General features: G+C 47.7%; 1 protein-coding gene across 1 annotated transcript in view; it reads right to left on the bottom strand.

Annotated features, from left to right (window-relative positions):
• Positions 1 to 10258, bottom strand: part of LOC306982776 (phosphatidylinositol 4,5-bisphosphate 3-kinase catalytic subunit alpha isoform-like) — a 60157-nt gene extending 49899 nt beyond the window's left edge. The window contains exons 1-2 of the mRNA XM_079583231.1: positions 10203 to 10258; positions 482 to 602 (exon numbers count right to left, since the gene is read on the bottom strand). Coding sequence (XP_079439357.1) covers positions 482 to 566 — 85 coding nt within the window. The 5' untranslated portion in view covers positions 567 to 602; positions 10203 to 10258. The remainder of the gene's footprint in view (positions 1 to 481; positions 603 to 10202) is intronic.
• Positions 10259 to 20567: the final 10309 nt, after the last annotated feature.

The following is a 20567-nucleotide window of genomic DNA, read 5'->3' as shown; positions in this document are numbered from 1 at the left end:
TCCCTTTAAGAAACAGTAAACATCCCTTTAAGAAACAGTAAATATCCCTTTAAGAAACAGTAAATATCCCTTTAAGAGACAGTAAACATCCCTTTAAGAGACAGTAAATATCCCTTTAAGAAACAGTAAATATCCCTTTAAGAAACAGTAAACATCCCTTTAAGAAACAGTAAACATCTCTTTAAGAAACGGTAAATATCCCTTTAACAAAGAGTAAATGTCCATTTAACTTTAATTAGTGAAAAAATTCAGACCAAATTGAAAAAAGTATATAAATAAAAGAAACAAAATGAAAAATGTGGAAGAGAATCGTTGACTTGAGCCTTTAACCCAGACTCGTTTCTCGAGGCCGACTCGGGAAGTTCTCGTCGATGTTCTCGCTGCTTTTAGATTGAACATCATCACCTCCGTAACCCGAGCCTGTGAGTGGAATAATCTCCGTAACCCGAGCCTGTGAGTGGATGTAGAGTTCAGTTCTCACCGTTGGGGAGGCAGCAGTCGACCTGGATGCGGGGGGGCATCAGATGGAGCCCCCACAGTTCCCCCGACGACGGCCTGGGCGCCATGGCAACCACCAATCACAGGCTGCCGCTCCTCTGCACCTGCGCAGGTACAGCACACGTTTATACAGGAAACACCGGGTTCATGTTCTACGGGACAGGAACATGTTCTAGATCCCACTCTACAGGACAGGAACATGTTCTAGATCCCACTCTACAGGACAGGAACATGTTCTAGATCCCACTCTACGGGACAGGAACATGTTCTAGAGGAGCCGCTCTACGGGACAGGAACATGTTCTAGATCCCACTCTACAGGACAGGAACATGTTCTAGAGATCCCACTCTACGGGACAGGAACATGTTCTAGAGAAACCACTCTACAGGACAGGAACATGTTCTAGAGAAACCACTCTACGGGACAGGAACATGTTCTAGAGAAACCACTCTACGGGACAGGAACATGTTCTAGAGAAACCACTCTACAGGACAGGAACATGTTCTAGAGAAACCACTCTACGAGACAGGAACATGTTCTAGAGAAACCACTCTACGGGACAGGAACATGTTCTAGAGAAACCACTCTACAGGACAGGAACATGTTCTAGAGAAACCACTCTACGGGACAGGAACATGTTCTAGAGAAACCACTCTACGGGACAGGAACATGTTCTAGAGAAACCACTCTACGGGACAGGAACATGTTCTAGAGAAACCACTCTACGGGACAGGAACATGTTCTAGAGAAACCACTCTACAGGACAGGAACATGTTCTAGAGAAACCACTCTACGGGACAGGAACATGTTCTAGAGAAACCACTCTACGGGACAGGAACATGTTCTAGAGAAACCACTCTACAGGACAGGAACATGTTCTAGAGAAACCACTCTACAGGACAGGAACATGTTCTAGAGAAACCACTCTACAGGACAGGAACATGTTCTAGAGAAACCACTCTACAGGACAGGAACATGTTCTAGAGAAACCACTCTACAGGACAGGAACATGTTCTAGAGAAGCCACTCTACAGGACAGGAACATGTTCTAGAGAAACCACTCTACGGGACAGGAACATGTTCTAGAGAAACCACTCTACGGGACAGGAACATGTTCTAGAGAAACCACTCTACAGGACAGGAACATGTTCTAGAGAAACCACTCTACAGGACAGGAACATGTTCTAGAGAAACCACTCTACGGGACAGGAACATGTTCTAGAGAAACCACTCTACGGGACAGGAACATGTTCTAGAGAAACCACTCTACAGGACAGGAACATGTTCTAGAGAAACCACTCTACGGGACAGGAACATGTTCTAGAGAAACCACTCTACAGGACAGGAACATGTTCTAGAGAAACCACTCTACGGGACAGGAACATGTTCTAGAGAAACCACTCTACAGGACAGGAACATGTTCTAGATCCCACTCTACAGGACAGGAACATGTTCTAGAGAAACCACTCTACAGGACAGGAACATGTTCTAGAGAAACCACTCTACGGGACAGGAACATGTTCTAGAGAAACCACTCTACGGGACAGGAACATGTTCTAGAGAAACCACTCTACAGGACAGGAACATGTTCTAGAGAAACCACTCTACGGGACAGGAACATGTTCTAGAGAAACCACTCTACGGGACAGGAACATGTTCTAGAGAAACCACTCTACAGGACAGGAACATGTTCTAGATCCCACTCTACGGGACAGGAACATGTTCTAGAGAAACCACTCTACAGGACAGGAACATGTTCTAGAGAAACCACTCTACGGGACAGGAACATGTTCTAGAGAAACCACTCTACAGGACAGGAACATGTTCTAGAGAAACCACTCTACGGGACAGGAACATGTTCTAGAGAAACCACTCTACAGGACAGGAACATGTTCTAGAGAAACCACTCTACGGGACAGGAACATGTTCTAGAGAAACCACTCTACAGGACAGGAACATGTTCTAGAGAAACCACTCTACGGGACAGGAACATGTTCTAGAGAAACCACTCTACGGGACAGGAACATGTTCTAGAGAAACCACTCTACGGGACAGGAACATGTTCTAGAGAAACCACTCTACAGGACAGGAACATGTTCTAGAGAAACCACTCTACAGGACAGGAACATGTTCTAGATCCCACTCTACGGGACAGGAACATGTTCTAGAGAAACCACTCTACGGGACAGGAACATGTTCTAGAGAAACCACTCTACGGGACAGGAACATGTTCTAGAGAAACCACTCTACGGGACAGGAACATGTTCTAGAGAAACCACTCTACGGGACAGGAACATGTTCTAGAGAAACCACTCTACAGGACAGGAACATGTTCTAGAGATCCCACTCTACAGGACAGGAACATGTTCTAGAGAAACCACTCTACGGGACAGGAACATGTTCTAGAGAAACCACTCTACAGGACAGGAACATGTTCTAGAGAAACCACTCTACGGGACAGGAACATGTTCTAGAGAAACCACTCTACGGGACAGGAACATGTTCTAGAGAAACCACTCTACAGGACAGGAACATGTTCTAGAGAAACCACTCTACAGGACAGGAACATGTTCTAGAGAAACCACTCTACAGGACAGGAACATGTTCTAGAGAAACCACTCTACGGGACAGGAACATGTTCTAGAGAAACCACTCTACGGGACAGGAACATGTTCTAGAGAAACCACTCTACAGGACAGGAACATGTTCTAGAGAAACCACTCTACAGGACAGGAACATGTTCTAGATCCCACTCTACAGGACAGGAACATGTTCTAGAGAAGCCACTCTACGGGACAGGAACATGTTCTAGAGAAACCACTCTACGGGACAGGAACATGTTCTAGAGAAACCACTCTACAGGACAGGAACATGTTCTAGATCCCACTCTACAGGACAGGAACATGTTCTAGAGAAACCGCTCTACAGGACAGGAACATGTTCTAGAGAAACCACTCTACAGGACAGGAACATGTTCTAGAGAAACCACTCTACAGGACAGGAACATGTTCTAGAGAAACCACTCTACAGGACAGGAACATGTTCTAGAGAAACCACTCTACGGGACAGGAACATGTTCTAGAGAAACCACTCTACAGGACAGGAACATGTTCTAGATCCCACTCTACAGGACAGGAACATGTTCTAGAGAAACCGCTCTACAGGACAGGAACATGTTCTAGAGAAACCACTCTACAGGACAGGAACATGTTCTAGAGAAACCACTCTACAGGACAGGAACATGTTCTAGAGAAACCACTCTACAGGACAGGAACATGTTCTAGAGAAACCACTCTACAGGACAGGAACATGTTCTAGAGAAACCACTCTACGGGACAGGAACATGTTCTAGAGAAACCACTCTACAGGACAGGAACATGTTCTAGAGAAACCACTCTACAGGACAGGAACATGTTCTAGAGAAACCACTCTACAGGACAGGAACATGTTCTAGAGAAACCACTCTACGGGACAGGAACATGTTCTAGAGAAACCACTCTACAGGACAGGAACATGTTCTAGAGAAACCACTCTACAGGACAGGAACATGTTCTAGAGAAACCACTCTACGGGACAGGAACATGTTCTAGAGAAACCACTCTACAGGACAGGAACATGTTCTAGAGAAACCACTCTACAGGACAGGAACATGTTCTAGAGAAACCACTCTACAGGACAGGAACATGTTCTAGAGAAACCACTCTACAGGACAGGAACATGTTCTAGAGAAACCACTCTACAGGACAGGAACATGTTCTAGAGAAACCACTCTACAGGACAGGAACATGTTCTAGAGAAACCACTCTACAGGACAGGAACATGTTCTAGAGAAACCACTCTACAGGACAGGAACATGTTCTAGATCCCACTCTACGGGACAGGAACATGTTCTAGAGAAACCACTCTACGGGACAGGAACATGTTCTAGAGAAACCACTCTACAGGACAGGAACATGTTCTAGAGAAACCACTCTACGGGACAGGAACATGTTCTAGAGAAACCACTCTACAGGACAGGAACATGTTCTAGAGAAACCACTCTACAGGACAGGAACATGTTCTAGAGAAACCACTCTACAGGACAGGAACATGTTCTAGAGAAACCACTCTACAGGACAGGAACATGTTCTAGAGAAACCACTCTACGGGACAGGAACATGTTCTAGAGAAACCACTCTACAGGACAGGAACATGTTCTAGAGAAACCACTCTACAGGACAGGAACATGTTCTAGAGAAACCACTCTACAGGACAGGAACATGTTCTAGATCCCACTCTACGGGACAGGAACATGTTCTAGAGAAACCACTCTACAGGACAGGAACATGTTCTAGAGAAACCACTCTACGGGACAGGAACATGTTCTAGAGAAACCACTCTACGGGACAGGAACATGTTCTAGATAAACCACTCTACAGGACAGGAACATGTTCTAGAGAAACCACTCTACAGGACAGGAACATGTTCTAGAGAAACCACTCTACAGGACAGGAACATGTTCTAGAGAAACCACTCTACGGGACAGGAACATGTTCTAGAGAAACCACTCTACGGGACAGGAACATGTTCTAGAGAAACCACTCTACGGGACAGGAACATGTTCTAGAGAAACCACTCTACGGGACAGGAACATGTTCTAGAGAAACCACTCTACGGGACAGGAACATGTTCTAGATCCCACTCTACGGGACAGGAACATGTTCTAGATCCCACTCTACAGGACAGGAACATGTTCTAGAGAAACCACTCTATGGGACAGGAACATGTTCTAGAGAAACCACTCTACAGGACAGGAACATGTTCTAGAGAAACCACTCTACGGGACAGGAACATGTTCTAGAGAAACCACTCTACAGGACAGGAACATGTTCTAGAGAAACCACTCTACAGGACAGGAACATGTTCTAGAGAAACCACTCTACAGGACAGGAACATGTTCTAGAGAAACCACTCTACGGGACAGGAACATGTTCTAGAGATCCCACTCTACAGGACAGGAACATGTTCTAGAGAAACCACTCTACGGGACAGGAACATGTTCTAGAGAAACCACTCTACAGGACAGGAACATGTTCTAGAGAAGCCACTCTACAGGACAGGAACATGTTCTAGATCCCACTCTACAGGACAGGAACATGTTCTAGAGAAACCACTCTACAGGACAGGAACATGTTCTAGAGAAACCACTCTACAGGACAGGAACATGTTCTAGAGAAACCGCTCTACGGGACAGGAACATGTTCTAGAGAAACCACTCTACAGGACAGGAACATGTTCTAGAGAAACCACTCTACAGGACAGGAACATGTTCTAGATCCCACTCTACGGGACAGGAACATGTTCTAGAGAAACCACTCTACGGGACAGGAACATGTTCTAGAGAAACCACTCTACGGGACAGGAACATGTTCTAGAGAAACCACTCTACGGGACAGGAACATGTTCTAGAGAAACCACTCTACGGGACAGGAACATGTTCTAGAGAAACCACTCTACAGGACAGGAACATGTTCTAGATCCCACTCTACGGGACAGGAACATGTTCTAGATCCCACTCTACAGGACAGGAACATGTTCTAGAGAAACCACTCTACAGGACAGGAACATGTTCTAGATCCCACTCTACAGGACAGGAACATGTTCTAGAGAAACCACTCTACGGGACAGGAACATGTTCTAGAGAAACCACTCTACGGGACAGGAACATGTTCTAGAGAAACCACTCTACGGGACAGGAACATGTTCTAGAGAAACCACTCTACGGGACAGGAACATGTTCTAGAGAAACCACTCTACGGGACAGGAACATGTTCTAGAGAAACCACTCTACAGGACAGGAACATGTTCTAGATCCCACTCTACGGGACAGGAACATGTTCTAGAGAAACCACTCTACGGGACAGGAACATGTTCTAGAGAAACCACTCTACAGGACAGGAACATGTTCTAGATCCCACTCTACGGGACAGGAACATGTTCTAGAGAAACCACTCTACAGGACAGGAACATGTTCTAGAGAAACCACTCTACAGGACAGGAACATGTTCTAGAGAAACCACTCTACAGGACAGGAACATGTTCTAGATCCCACTCTACGGGACAGGAACATGTTCTAGAGAAACCACTCTACGGGACAGGAACATGTTCTAGAGAAACCACTCTACAGGACAGGAACATGTTCTAGAGAAACCACTCTACAGGACAGGAACATGTTCTAGATCCCACTCTACGGGACAGGAACATGTTCTAGAGAAACCACTCTACAGGACAGGAACATGTTCTAGTGAAACCACTCTACGGGACAGGAACATGTTCTAGAGAAACCACTCTACGGGACAGGAACATGTTCTAGAGAAACCACTCTACGGGACAGGAACATGTTCTAGAGAAACCACTCTACGGGACAGGAACATGTTCTAGAGAAACCACTCTACAGGACAGGAACATGTTCTAGAGAAACCACTCTACGGGACAGGAACATGTTCTAGAGAAACCACTCTACGGGACAGGAACATGTTCTAGAGAAACCGCTCTACAGGACAGGAACATGTTCTAGAGAAACCACTCTACAGGACAGGAACATGTTCTAGATCCCACTCTACGGGACAGGAACATGTTCTAGAGAAACCACTCTACAGGACAGGAACATGTTCTAGAGTCCTGTCTCAGGCGGAGCAGGGTCTCTGGTCTGATCTCAGAGTTAGGGTCAGGTCTGGTCTCAGGGTCTCAGGGTCTCAGGGTCTCAGGGTCTCAGGGTCTCAGGGTCTCAGGGTCTCAGGGTTAGGGCCTGGTCTGTGGTCTGGTCTCAGAGTCTGGTCTGGTCTCAGAGTCTGGTCTCAGGTTTAAGTCCTGCTGTCACAGAAGTGTGTCTCTAATGAAGCGTCAGACAAAGGAAGTGGGACAGTCTTTGTTTGGGTCGAGGTCAGACTGAGGGGGATTAGTGTGTGTGTGTGTGTGTGTGTGTGTGTGTGTGTGTGTGTGTGTGTGTGTGTGTGTGTGTGTGTGTGTGTGTGTGTGTGTGTGTGTGTGTGTGTGTGTGTGTGTGTGTGTGTGTGTGTGTGTGTGTGTGTGTGTGTGTGTGTGTGTTTGTATGTGAGACATACAGAGCCTCTCGAAAGTATTCATACACCTTCAACTTTTGCACATTGTGTCATGTTTACAACCCTAAACATAAAGATTTTATTTAGATTTTTTTACTGAACGTTCACACACAAGTAACAGACGACTGTGAAGTGAAAGCAAAATGATACATGATTCTGTTATTTTTCAAAAAATAGAAAAGTGAAAAGTGGGGCTTGCATAACTATCATACAGCATGAATGAATACTTTGTGGACCCCCTTTTACTGCAATAACAGCACAAGTCATTTGGGTCTGACTCTACAAGATTAGCACATGTAGAGACTGACATTTCCTCTTTACAAAACAACTCCAGCTCTGTCACATTAGAAGGAGAGCGTTTCTGAACAGCAGTTTTCACATTATTCCACAGATTTTCAATAGGATTCAGGTCAGGACTTTGACTGGGCCATTCTAACACATTAATATGTTTTTATTGAACCATTCCATTGTAGATTTATCTTTGTGTTTAGGGTCATTGTCCTGCTGAAGGTGAAGCTCTGCCCCAGCCTCAGTTCTCTTGTGACTCCAGCAGGTTTTCGTCTCTGTATTTGGCTCCATCCATCTTCACAACTATTCTTACAATCTCCCCAGTCCCCGCTGAGGAAAAGCAGCCCCACAGCATGATGCTCCCCCCCGTATATCTGACACTGGGGATGGTGCACTCAGGACCATGAGCAGTGTCAGGTTTGCTCCATACATAACGTTTGTCTCATCTGACCAAAGCTCCTTCTTCCACATGGAGCTGTGTCCTCCATATGACTTCAGCAAACTTCAAACAGGATTTCTTATGGCCTCCTTTCAATAATGTCTTTTTTCTTCCACTCGTCCATGAAGGCCAGATTTGTGTAGATACGACTTATAGTTGTCCCATGTACAGATTCCTCCAGCTCAGCGGCAGGACTTCACAGCTCCTCCAGAGTTATCTTGGGGCACTTGGTTGTATTTCTCACCAGTGTCTCCTTGTTCAGTTTGTTAGTTTAGGTGAACAGCCGTGTCTTGGTAAGTTGGCAGTGGTGCTTTACTCTTTCCATTTCTGAATGATGGATTGAACAGTTGCTCCGGGAGATGTTTAAATCTTGGGAAATCTTTGTATAACTTAAGGCTGCTTTAAACTTCTCCACAGCTTTATCCCTGACCTCTCTGGTGCTCCTGGACCTTCATGATGTTGTTTAGTGACCACAGCTCTGAGGGCCTGAAAGAACAGCTGTAATTATACTGAGAGTAGATTACACACAGGTGCCTCTGTTTAACCGTTAGGCCAAGGTGTGAACATTCTGGAGTCATGAGGAATGTTTTAAAGGTGATTTAATGCAGTCAGAAAATGCTGTATGATACTTATGCAAGCCCCACTTTTCACTTTTCTATTTTTTGAAAAATAACAGAATCATGTGTCATTTTGCTTTCACTTCACAGTCGTCTGTTACTTGTGTGTGAACGTTCAGTAAAGAAATTAAATCTTTATGTTTAGGGCTGAAAACATGACAAAATGTGCAAAAGTTCAAGGTGTATGAATACTTACGAGAGGCACTGTATTTATATATATATATATATATATAAACTACAAGAGTTCTGATGGTTGGTTTCATCGTTAAGGAGAAAGTCATTCAGTCAAAACACTTTTAGAGGAGTGAGGATTAGGAGGGTGTCGGGGGGGGGCTGAGGGGGGGGTTATGAGTCTGTGGGTCAGTGAGTGTTTGGAGATTTAGGAGAACGTGAAGTGACAGATGTGTGTAAAGAGTCGGGGCTTTAGCAGCTTTTGTTTTTTGTTTTTTTTTGGGGGGGCTAGTATGATTTAAAGAGTGGGGGGCATTAGGGTCAATGAAGGGGGCGGGACTAAAGCTGTTTATCAGAGCAAAACAACAGGAAACAAAAGTAAACAACAGGAAACAGAAGGTCGGCCTGAGGCGTCGCTGACACAGAGACACGTTCACTTCGTCCACTCAAATATTTCATCATCATTTTAGTCAAACTTATGTTTATTTGGACTAAAATGAGACTAAAACGAAGAGTTCCTGAGACCCTGAAACTGAAGAGTTCATGACCCTCATCCTGAAACTGTGACTTAAACATCCAGATATTTTCCTCGACTAAAACCCTCCAAACTTCACCGACTGAAAGAGCCTCATGATGAAGAACTCTCTCTGATCCATTTGTCTCTGAGATCATGAAGGCGACTGATGATATTCACCTCTAAACCCCATGCATTTCCCCAGTTCAGCTTTACCCAAATCTAAAGCCGTCCCTTTGTTCAGGGCTGAATCTGAACCTGAATCTGAATCTGAACCTGAATCTGTTCCTGAATCTGAATCTGTTCCTGAATCTGAATCTGTTCCTCTGAGCTCTATTTCAGTCCTGTCTAAAGTCTAAATAATAAATCCACCCCCTCCCTCTCTGCTCCTCGAGCTGAGGGCACCGTCTCCATGGCGACGCCCCCCATCCCCCTCGGAGACGGGGGGATACGGTCTCCATGGCGACGGCTGCAGAGGCACCGGGGCCCCCCCTCCCTCCCCCCTCCCTCCTCCCTCCCTCCCTCCCTCTGCCTCTTCCCCCTCGTAAATCTGTCTCCTACCACGGTTCACTCACCTCCAGCGGCGCGTGGCGTCATAGCATCTCGACCCGGGCTCACACCGGACCTCAGACCGGACCTCACCCCGGACCTCAGGGGACCTCAGGGGACCTGGGACCACCCCGGAGGACCTGGGACCACCCCGGAGCACCACGAGGAGATGGCACACCACAGGAGGAGCGAAGAGTTTTCAAAGACAAATCAGTCTCTGAGCGTCGTTCATCTCCATCAAAGGCTAATCCTGGACTTCAGCGCGATTCTGCTCACGTCAGGCGACTTCCCAGATCCTCAGAGGAACTGAGAGGGAACCAGGGCGACGCCAGGACCCAGTAGAACCCAGTAGAACCCAGTAGAACCCAGTAGAACCCTGTAGAACCCAGTAGAATATATGAGAATCCAGTAGAAAGGAGGAGGTTTCAGTGACAGTTGTGGGTTTCTGAGATTCCACCGAACTGTTCTCCCTTAATGAGCCGACTCTGAGGAGACGACACTCACTGGAGGAACTAAAGGAACCCAGTAGATCCAGGTAGATCCAGGTAGATCCCGGTAGAATCAGGTAGAATCACTGAGGATGGAACGGCGTCCAGGGCAGATCAATGAGCGTCGATAGAAACAGGAAACGTCCGTCAGAGAAACGACAAACCCGTCGATAAAAGACAAAGGAAAAATCAATACAAATCAATCGGAGGATCAGGGAGGAGCTAACACACTGAGAGGGACCAGACCCGGCCCAGACCCGGCCCAGGTCTGACCCAAACCAGACCTGGAGGAGGCGGTGACAACATCCTCATAACCTCCTCCAGACAAAAGGATCGGAGTGAGAGGAGAATCAGAGCAGCGTGAGCACAGGAGGCAGAGGCAGAGTCCGGACCGGGTTTAGTCCGGGTTTAGTCCGGGTTTAGTCCCGTGTTACTCCCCGGTTAGTCCTGGTTAGTCCTCCTTTAGTCCTGGGTTAGTCCTGGTTCATCCCAGTCCGGGGCCGGCATCAGAACAATGTGAGGAAGAGGAGGAAGAGGGAGGGGTCAGAGCAGCAGCCTCTTAAAGAGACAGACACGAGAAACAGCTTCAGTTTGATTCAGCAGGAAAACAGGAACCGCGTGAAATCCTCTGTAGATCCAGGTTCTGAGGGTGAGGGTTCTGAGGGTTCTGAGGGTTCTGAGGGTTCTGAGGGTTCTGAGGGTTCTGAGGGTTTAGGGTCCGGGACGGGACTAAGGAAGTGACTTTTGGTTCAGCTCAAATAAAGGATTTTTCACTAAGTATTTTTGTCCAGTTTTCACACAATGTTCCCTTAGATGAAGAAGAGTTTTGTACCAGAAACATTTTCATTAAAACTTTCATTCTTTGTTTCTGAGGAAAGATCATAGAATTCATTAAAGTCCAAGTGTTTCAAACAAAAGATCAAATAAAGAATAAAAGAAGCAGCTCAAAAATATAAAGATTATGAACAGTATTTGGAAACTCCTTTATAATCATAACAAAGCACCTCTGTAGTGACTACAGCTCCCAGCATGCACCTCTGTACACACTACAGCTCCCAGCATGCACCTCTGTAGTGACTACAGCTCCCAGCATGCACCTCTGTACACACTACAGCTCCCAGCATGCACCTCTGTACAGACTACAGCTCCCAGCATGCACCTCTGTACAGACTACAGCTCCCAGCATGCACCTCTGTTACACTACAGCTCCCAGCATGCACCTCTGTACAGACTACAGCTCCCAGCATGCACCTCTGTACACACTACAGCTCCCAGCATGCACCTCTGTACACACTACAGCTCCCAGCATGCACCTCTGTACACACTACAGCTCCCAGCATGCACCTCTGTAGTGACTACAGCTCCCAGCATGCACCTCTGTAGTGACTACAGCTCCCAGCATGCACCTCTGTAGTGACTACAGCTCCCAGCATGCACCTCTGTACACACTACAGCTCCCAGCATGCACCTCTGTACACACTACAGCTCCCAGCATGCACCTCTGTACTGACTACAGCTCCCAGCATGCACCTCTGTAGTGACTACAGCTCCCAGCATGCACCTCTGTACACACTACAGCTCCCAGCATGCACCTCTGTACACACTACAGCTCCCAGCATGCACCTCTGTACTGACTACAGCTCCCAGCATGCACCTCTGTACAGACTACAGCTCCCAGCATGCACCTCTGTACAGACTACAGCTCCCAGCATGCACCTCTGATACACACTACAGCTCCCAGCATGCACCTCTGTACACACTACAGCTCCCAGCATGCACCTCTGTACACACTACAGCTCCCAGCATGCACCTCTGTACACACTACAGCTCCCAGCATGCACCTCTGTACACACTACAGCTCCCAGCATGCACCTCTGTACACACTACAGCTCCCAGCATGCACCTCTGTACACACTACAGCTCCCAGCATGCACCTCTGTACACACTACAGCTCCCAGCATGCACCTCTGTACACACTACAGCTCCCAGCATGCACCTCTGTAGTGACTACAGCTCCCAGCATGCACCTCTGTACAGACTACAGCTCCCAGCATGCACCTCTGTACACACTACAGCTCCCAGCATGCACCTCTGTACAGACTACAGCTCCCAGCATGCACCTCTGTACAGACTACAGCTCCCAGCATGCACCTCTGTAGTGACTACAGCTCCCAGCATGCACCTCTGTACACACTACAGCTCCCAGCATGCACCTCTGTACACACTACAGCTCCCAGCATGCACCTCTGTACACACTACAGCTCCCAGCATGCACCTCTGATACACACTACAGCTCCCAGCATGCACCTCTGATACACACTACAGCTCCCAGCATGCACCTCTGTACACACTACAGCTCCCAGCATGCACCTCTGTACACACTACAGCTCCCAGCATGCACCTCTGTACACACTACAGCTCCCAGCATGCACCTCTGTTACACTACAGCTCCCAGCATGCACCTCTGTACAGACTACAGCTCCCAGCATGCACCTCTGTACACACTACAGCTCCCAGCATGCACCTCTGATACATCAGTTGTTTGTTGTACCGGGTTGTCTTTAATCTGACTTTATTTCTGAAGCACGTTTAACCTTTAACCTTTAACCTTTAACCTTTAACCTTTAACCTTTAATCTTTAACCTTTAATCTTTAACCTTTAACCTTTAATCTTTAACCTTTAACCTTTAACCTTTAACCCTCACCTGAACCGAGCACATTTGTGCTTTACCCAAATCTAAAAGCTTCAAACAAAATATAAAAAACTAAAGTGTCAAAACCGCATTAAAAACACGACGACAAAAGAGACAAAAACACTTCAAAAATGTGGCAAAAACACATGAAGGTCACTGACAGGTTTATTTTTCCTATTACTGTTTTTATTCCATTTTCACCAGAGTTTACTTTGATTTAATGTAGTTTTAGTTGATAAACTTCTTAGACTAACTGTATCTGACTGACTGTGTTAAACATGATGAAAATATCTTTGTTTTCACATGATTTCAGCCTCTTCTTTTACGTCAGAACGAGGTTTTAGGAACAAAGTTACGATGATAAAGTAAATATATCAGTGTCTCACGCGGCTCTGACGGAACAAAAACATCTGAAATCCTGTTGATCCTGTTCCTTTGAATCGCTGACTTGAATTTCGCAGGTCTTAGCTTTCAAATGAGGCGTTTCACTGGCCTGTAGGCTGTAAGCTTTTAGATTTGGGTAAAGCTGTACAGGAGAGCATGTGTTAAAGTGGGGGTAAGAGGTCAAAGAGCAGCTTCTCTGTGAGGTCCAGGTTAAATCTCGGCTCAGTTTCCAGAGCCCGTCCCTTTGGCTGCAGTTCACAGGGACGTCCTGATGGAGGCGCTACATCACCACACGTGCTGTAGTTCTGAAGGACAAGGACCGGTCTGACCTGAACCACCGCTTTATGAAGAGGAAGTATCAACCTGAACATAACTATCGCTTTAATCATGGGGTTATGTTCAACTCTGCGCTGATTTCATCTTGGAGGAAAGAGTTTGAATCTGAGACACTTACGCCGTGAACAAAAGTTAAAATCCTGTGGAAATCGAGATATTTACAAAGAAAATTCACAGAAAATGTCAGAAAACACAGAAAACGACTTAAAGGATCTATATCCTGCTATTTTAGCCATTCCAAAGTTAAGTACAGGCATTTATATGATATATTGTACCTCTACCATTATGGAGCACTCATTTTTGTGATAAATATAAGTGTTTTCTGGAGGTATTTTTCGAACCCGGAAGACACAACGCTTCGATTCAGTTAGCCCCGCCCCCTCTCTCAGTTAACTCCGCCTCCTCTCTCCGCACTTTACCGTAATATAAATAAACAGCAATAAGTGAAGTTACTTCACGATGCAGTTATACGGAGTTGACATCTGCAACACAGCTTCATAAATGGCTAACACACAAGCTAATATGCTAACACACAAGCTAATATGCTAATACACAAGCTAATATGCTAACACACATGCTAATATGCTAACACACATGCTAATATGCTAACACACATGCTAATATGCTAACACACAAGCTAATATGCTAACACACAAGCTAATATGCTAACACACAAGCTAATATGCTAACACACAAGCTAATATGCTAACACACATGCTAATATGCTAACACACATGCTAATATGCTAACACACAAGCTAATATGCTAACACACAAGCTAATATGCTAACACACATGCTAATATGCTAACACACATGCTAATATGCTAACACACAAGCTAATATGCTAACACACAAGCTAATATGCTAACACACAAGCTAATATGCTAACACACATGCTAATATGCTAACACACATGCTAATATGCTAACACACAAGCTAATATGCTAACACACAAGCTAATATGCTAACACACATGCTAATATGCTAACACACATGCTAATATGCTAACACACACATGCTAATATGCTAACACACATGCTAATATGCTAACACACATGCTAATATGCTAACACACAAGCTAACCCGCGTTTGGACTGACTCACCCTCTGCTCCATCCTGTTTACATTATGGGTGTTGGTTATAAAAGTTAATCCACTTTGGTTCTGGTGAAGGTTCACAAACATCCATCAGTGACAGTCACAGAAAAACAATATTTTGGTGAAAGTCGCTGAATCCTGGAGAAAAAAACAGCTGAGTGGCCTCTTCCTGAAAAGGGTTGAATAAACTCCTCGTCCTCGTAGCCAAACGCGCTTCTGTTTTTCCGTGACATGATCGTTAGGTAAGAATAAAGAACAGGTGTGTCCAGTTATAACGAGCTCCATCTTCAGCTGCAGCGCAAACATGACTGATCTGTTCAGACGCTCAGGGTTTGTTTTGGCCTCAGCTGACCTGGAAGCACCTCGGGCACATCCTTTTTATTCCTCTTTGTTTCTCTCTTACGACAGAAATAATGAAAACGCTGTTTTACAAATTAAAATCAGGCTGTAAGACATAACTTTACAGATGTCGAGCACTTCTGTTTCGCTGTGACGACACAACTGAGCAGGTCAGTCGTTCACCAGGAGAGGGCGGAGCCTCAGAGAGCAGGAGGGCGGAGCCTCAGAGAGCGGAGCCTCAGAGAGCAGGAGGGCGGAGCCTCAGAGAGCAGGAGGGCGGAGCCTCAGAGAGCAGGAGGGCGGAGCCTCAGAGAGCAGGATTCAGGAGGATTACTGAGAGCTGCGTGAATGAAGCCACAAACCACTCTGGGGGTGTTTTTGATAAGGAAATAGCAAAACAACATGGCTAAAAGCTCTAAAAAGTCGATTTTGCAGGATATAGGACCTTTAAGGACGACTAAGACCATATCCACATGAAGCGCTTATATTTTCAGAACCTTCCCCTGTGAGCCTGAAGCAGCTCAGTAAACGTGTTTGTCCACATGGGTCGGCTCAGGTCTGTGGTTCCTCCTCCAGGCCTGTGGGAGGCGCTGTGACGCTCACAAAGGTCTGTGGTTCCTCCTCCAGGCCTGTGGGAGGCGCTGTGACGCTCACACAGGTCTGTGGTTCCTCCTCCAGGCCTGTGGGAGGCGCTGTGACGCTCACACAGGTCTGTGGTTCCTCCTCCAGGCCTGTGGGAGGCGCTGTGACGCTCACACAGGCCTGTGGTTCCTCCTCCAGGCCTGTGGGAGGCGCTGTGATGCTCACACAGGCCTGTGGTTCCTCCTCCAGGCCTGTGGGAGGCGCTGTGATGCTCACACAGGTCTGTGGTTCCTCCTCCAGGCCTGTGGGAGGCGCTGTGACGCTCACACAGGTCTGTGGTTCCTCCTCCAGGCCTGTGGGAGGCGCTGTGATGCTCACACAGGTCTGTGGTTCCTCCTCCAGGCCTGTGGGAGGCGCTGTGACGCTCACACAGGCCTGTGGTTCCTCCTCCAGGCCTGTGGGAGGCGCTGTGATGCTCACACAGGTCTGTGGTTCCTCCTCCAGGCCTGTGGGAGGCGCTGTGATGCTCACACAGGTCTGTGGTTCCTCCTCCAGGCCTGTGGGAGGCGCTGTGACGCTCACACAGGCCTGTGGTTCCTCCTCCAGGCCTGTGGGAGGCGCTGTGACGCTCACACAGGCCTGTGGTTCCTCCTCCAGGCCTGTGGGAGGCGCTGTGATGCTCACACAGGCCTGTGGTTCCTCCTCCAGGCCTGTGGGAGGCGCTGTGACGCTCACACAGGTCTGTGGTTCCTCCTCCAGGCCTGTGGGAGGCGCTGTGATGCTCACACAGGTCTGTGGTTCCTCCTCCAGGCCTGTGGGAGGCGCTGTGATGCTCACACAGGTCTGTGGTTCCTCCTCCAGGCCTGTGGGAGGCGCTGTGATGCTCACACAGGTCTGTGGTTCCTCCTCCAGGCCTGTGGGAGGCGCTGTGACGCTCACACAGGCCTGTGGTTCCTCCTCCAGGCCTGTGGGAGGCGCTGTGATGCTCACACAGGCCTGTGGTTCCTCCTCCAGGCCTGTGGGAGGCGCTGTGACGCTCACACAGGTCTGTGGTTCCTCCTCCAGGCCTGTGTGAGGCGCTGTGACGCTCACACAGGTCTGTGGTTCCTCCTCCAGGCCTGTGGGAGGCGCTGTGACGCTCACACAGATAACAGGATGTAGAGGTGCAGAATGTAAACTGTGGGAATCAAAGTGAAGGGTTTTGGATCTGCAGAAGAGACGAGGAGGAGAGTTTCTTCTTCTGTCGATCCAAACACAGACTGACTCGTGTCACCTGTGGTTCTAGAGCAGGTCGTCTCGTCTCGTGAAGGTCGAGGGGTTTGAATCCATGGCTGGGGCCACAGTTCTAGAGCAGGTCTTGTCATGAAGGTCGGGGGGTTTGAATCCATGACTGGGGCCACAGTTCTAGAGCAGGTCGTCTCATGAAGGTCGAGGGGTTTGAATCCATGACTGGGGCCACAGTTCTAGAGCAGGTCGTCTCGTCTCATGAAGGTCAGGGGTTTGAATCCATGACTGGGGCCACAGTTCTAGAGCAGGTCGTCTCATGAAGGTCGAGGGTTTGAATCCATGACTGGGGCCACAGTTCTAGAGCAGGTCGTCTCGTCTCATGAAGGTCAGGGGTTTGAATCCATGACTGGGGCCACAGTTCTAGAGCAGGTCGTCTCATGAAGGTCAGGGGTTTGAATCCATGACTGGGGCCACAGTTCTAGAGCAGGTCGTCTCGTGTCATGAAGGTCGGGGGGGGGTTTGAATCCATGACTGGGGCCACAGTTCTAGAGCAGGTCGTCTCATGAAGGTCGGGGGTTTGAATCCATGACTGGGACCACAGTTCTAGAGCAGGTCGTCTCATGAAGGTCGGGGGTTTGAATCCATGACTGGGGCCACAGTTCTAGAGCAGGTCGTGTCGTGAAGGTCGGGGGTTTGAATCCATGACTGGGGCCACAGTTCTAGAGCAGGTCGTCTTGTCTCGTGAAGGTCGGGGGTTTGAATCCATGACTGGGGCCACAGTTCTAGAGCAGGTCGTCTCATGAAGGTCGGGGGTTTGAATCCATGACTGGGGCCACAGTTCTAGAGCAGGTCGTCTTGTCTCGTGAAGGTCGGGGGTTTGAATCCATGACTGGGGCCACAGTTCTAGAGCAGGTCGTCTCATGAAGGTCAGGGGTTTGAATCCATGACTGGGGCCACAGTTCTAGAACAGGTCGTCTCGTGTCATGAAGGTCAGGGGTTTGAATCCATGACTGGGGCCACAGTTCTAGAGCAGGTCGTGTCATGAAGGTCGAGGGGTTTGAATCCATGACTGGGGTCACAGTTCTAGAGCAGGTCGTCTCCTGAAGGTCAGGGGTTTGAATCCATGACTGGGGCCACAGTTCTAGAGCAGGTCGTCTCATGAAGGTCGGGGGTTTGAATCCATGACTGGGGTCACAGTTCTAGAGCAGGTCGTCTCCTGAAGGTCAGGGGTTTGAATCCATGACTGGGGTCACAGTTCTAGAGCAGGTCGTCTCGTGAAGGTCGGGGGGTTTGAATCCATGACTGGGGTCACAGTTCTAGAGCAGGTCGTGTCATGAAGGTCGAGGGTTTGAATCCATGACTGGGGCCACAGTTCTAGAGCAGGTCGTCTCGTCTCATGAAGGTCGGGGGGTTTGAATCCATGACTGGGGCCACAGTTCTAGAGCAGGTCGTCTCATGAAGGTCGGGGGTTTGAATCCATGACTGGGGCCACAGTTCTAGAGCAGGTCGTCTCGTCTCATGAAGGTCGGGGGGTTTGAATCCATGACTGGGGTCACAGTTCTAGAGCAGGTCGTCTCATGAAGGTCGGGGGGTTTGAATCCATGACTGGGGTCACAGTTCTAGAGCAGGTCGTCTCATGAAGGTCGGGGGGTTTGAATCCATGACTGGGGCCACAGTTCTAGAGCAGGTCGTCTCGTCTCGTGAAGGTCGGGGGTTTGAATCCATGACTGGGGCCACAGTTCTAGAGCAGGTCGTCTCGTGAAGGTCGGGGGTTTGAATCCCAGCTCCTGCAAAATACCCATTGTTGACACTTCACCCTGTTTAGCAGCTCACTGCTCCTCCTGGCGCCCCCGCCACAGTGACAAATGCAGACAACAAACTTCTACACAGAGATTAATGAAGTATAACTTTGCTTAACGTTAACTTTGGGAATAGAGTGTCATAAAACATCATCTGTGTCCATGTTCACTTCAGATTCACGACATCCCCCATTATTCCTTATTATCCATGATCCGTTCAAAAACAAGAGCAGGGATTTGAAATGTCAGCTTTAAACGGCTTTTATGAGAATTATTTACCATTCTGAAATCCTGGAGATCATTTCTAATAACATGTAAATCATGTGATTTTACAAACCTGGCTCAGATGGCTTTAGTTTCTGTATTTTATAGGCGTTCATTTCAGAGTCTCTTATTTTGACAGGTCTGAAGTCCACATGTTACAGTCAAAGCACCCAGGTACATGGACTGTTCTGTGGCCGGAGCGGAAACTGGATTAACATTTCTCGTACAGCGAGTTAGCGCAGGTGTTCGTGAAGCCGGCCCGGGACAGTCGTCTCCAGAACCTTCGAGAGGGATGGACGGTTGGAGATGAGCCTGTAGCTGAACAGGTCCTGGTGATAAGTCAGTCATTAGAGCGAGAGGTCCACGGATCGTGTCCACTTCGAGTGTAAAAAAAGTCACAGATGTACGGCACTGCCTCTGATGCACTGATGACGGGGGGGGGGGGGGGGGGGGTTTACGGTTGCAAAGAGCTGTTTAGAGCTGCCTGGATTTGTATTGATTATTCTACAGTAGGTTGATTTGACTTTAGATCATGTTTAATGCACAGTAAGGCCTGATGTAACATAGAGCTTTTCACTTTCCTCAGTTCTGATGTAAACCAGGGTTAGGGTTAGAGTTAGCCCTAACCACAGTGCTGAGCATGAGTGAGTGACAGATCTTGTTTTGGGGCGTGGCTATTCAAAAACCCTGTGCAGATTTGTGTTGTAGTATTTCAGATTTCATGCAGATTTTTAAGATCTGCAGACAAATCAGTGTGATAAATGTTGTTTAAACTCAGATTTGACATTGGTGATTCCTCTGAAACAGCGCAGTTGATCTGACACCCTCATGTCATCCACTTGGAGGCTCTTTAGTGGAAGAGAGTCTGTTATCACCAAGTCCAGAGTGTGACCTCCTCTGTGTGTGGGCATATCAACGTGCTGTTTCAGGTCAAGTCAAGCACTTGGAGGAAGTCTGCCACCAAGTGGCCAGATGGGGAGTCAACATGAATATTAAAACCTCCCAAAATGAGGAGGTTTGTTGTCGTTGAACAGAATGACATAAGCCGGTCATTTATCTCAGAGAGAAAGTGGAGATTTGGTTTCGGTGGCCGGTAAATGAAAGTCACCTGTCAGAAGCAGATGTATTTGGCCGTCCGAGCCAGTCTCCAGGTGAGCAGGACACGCCTCATTTAACACTGA

The sequence above is a fragment of the Gobius niger genome (assembly GCF_951799975.1).
Source record: "Gobius niger genome assembly, contig: SCAFFOLD_63, whole genome shotgun sequence".
In the NCBI taxonomy this organism is placed as follows: Eukaryota; Metazoa; Chordata; class Actinopteri; order Gobiiformes; family Gobiidae; genus Gobius; species Gobius niger.
The sequence above is the reverse complement of the archived record's forward strand: the minus strand, read 5'-3'. Positions and strand labels throughout refer to the sequence as shown.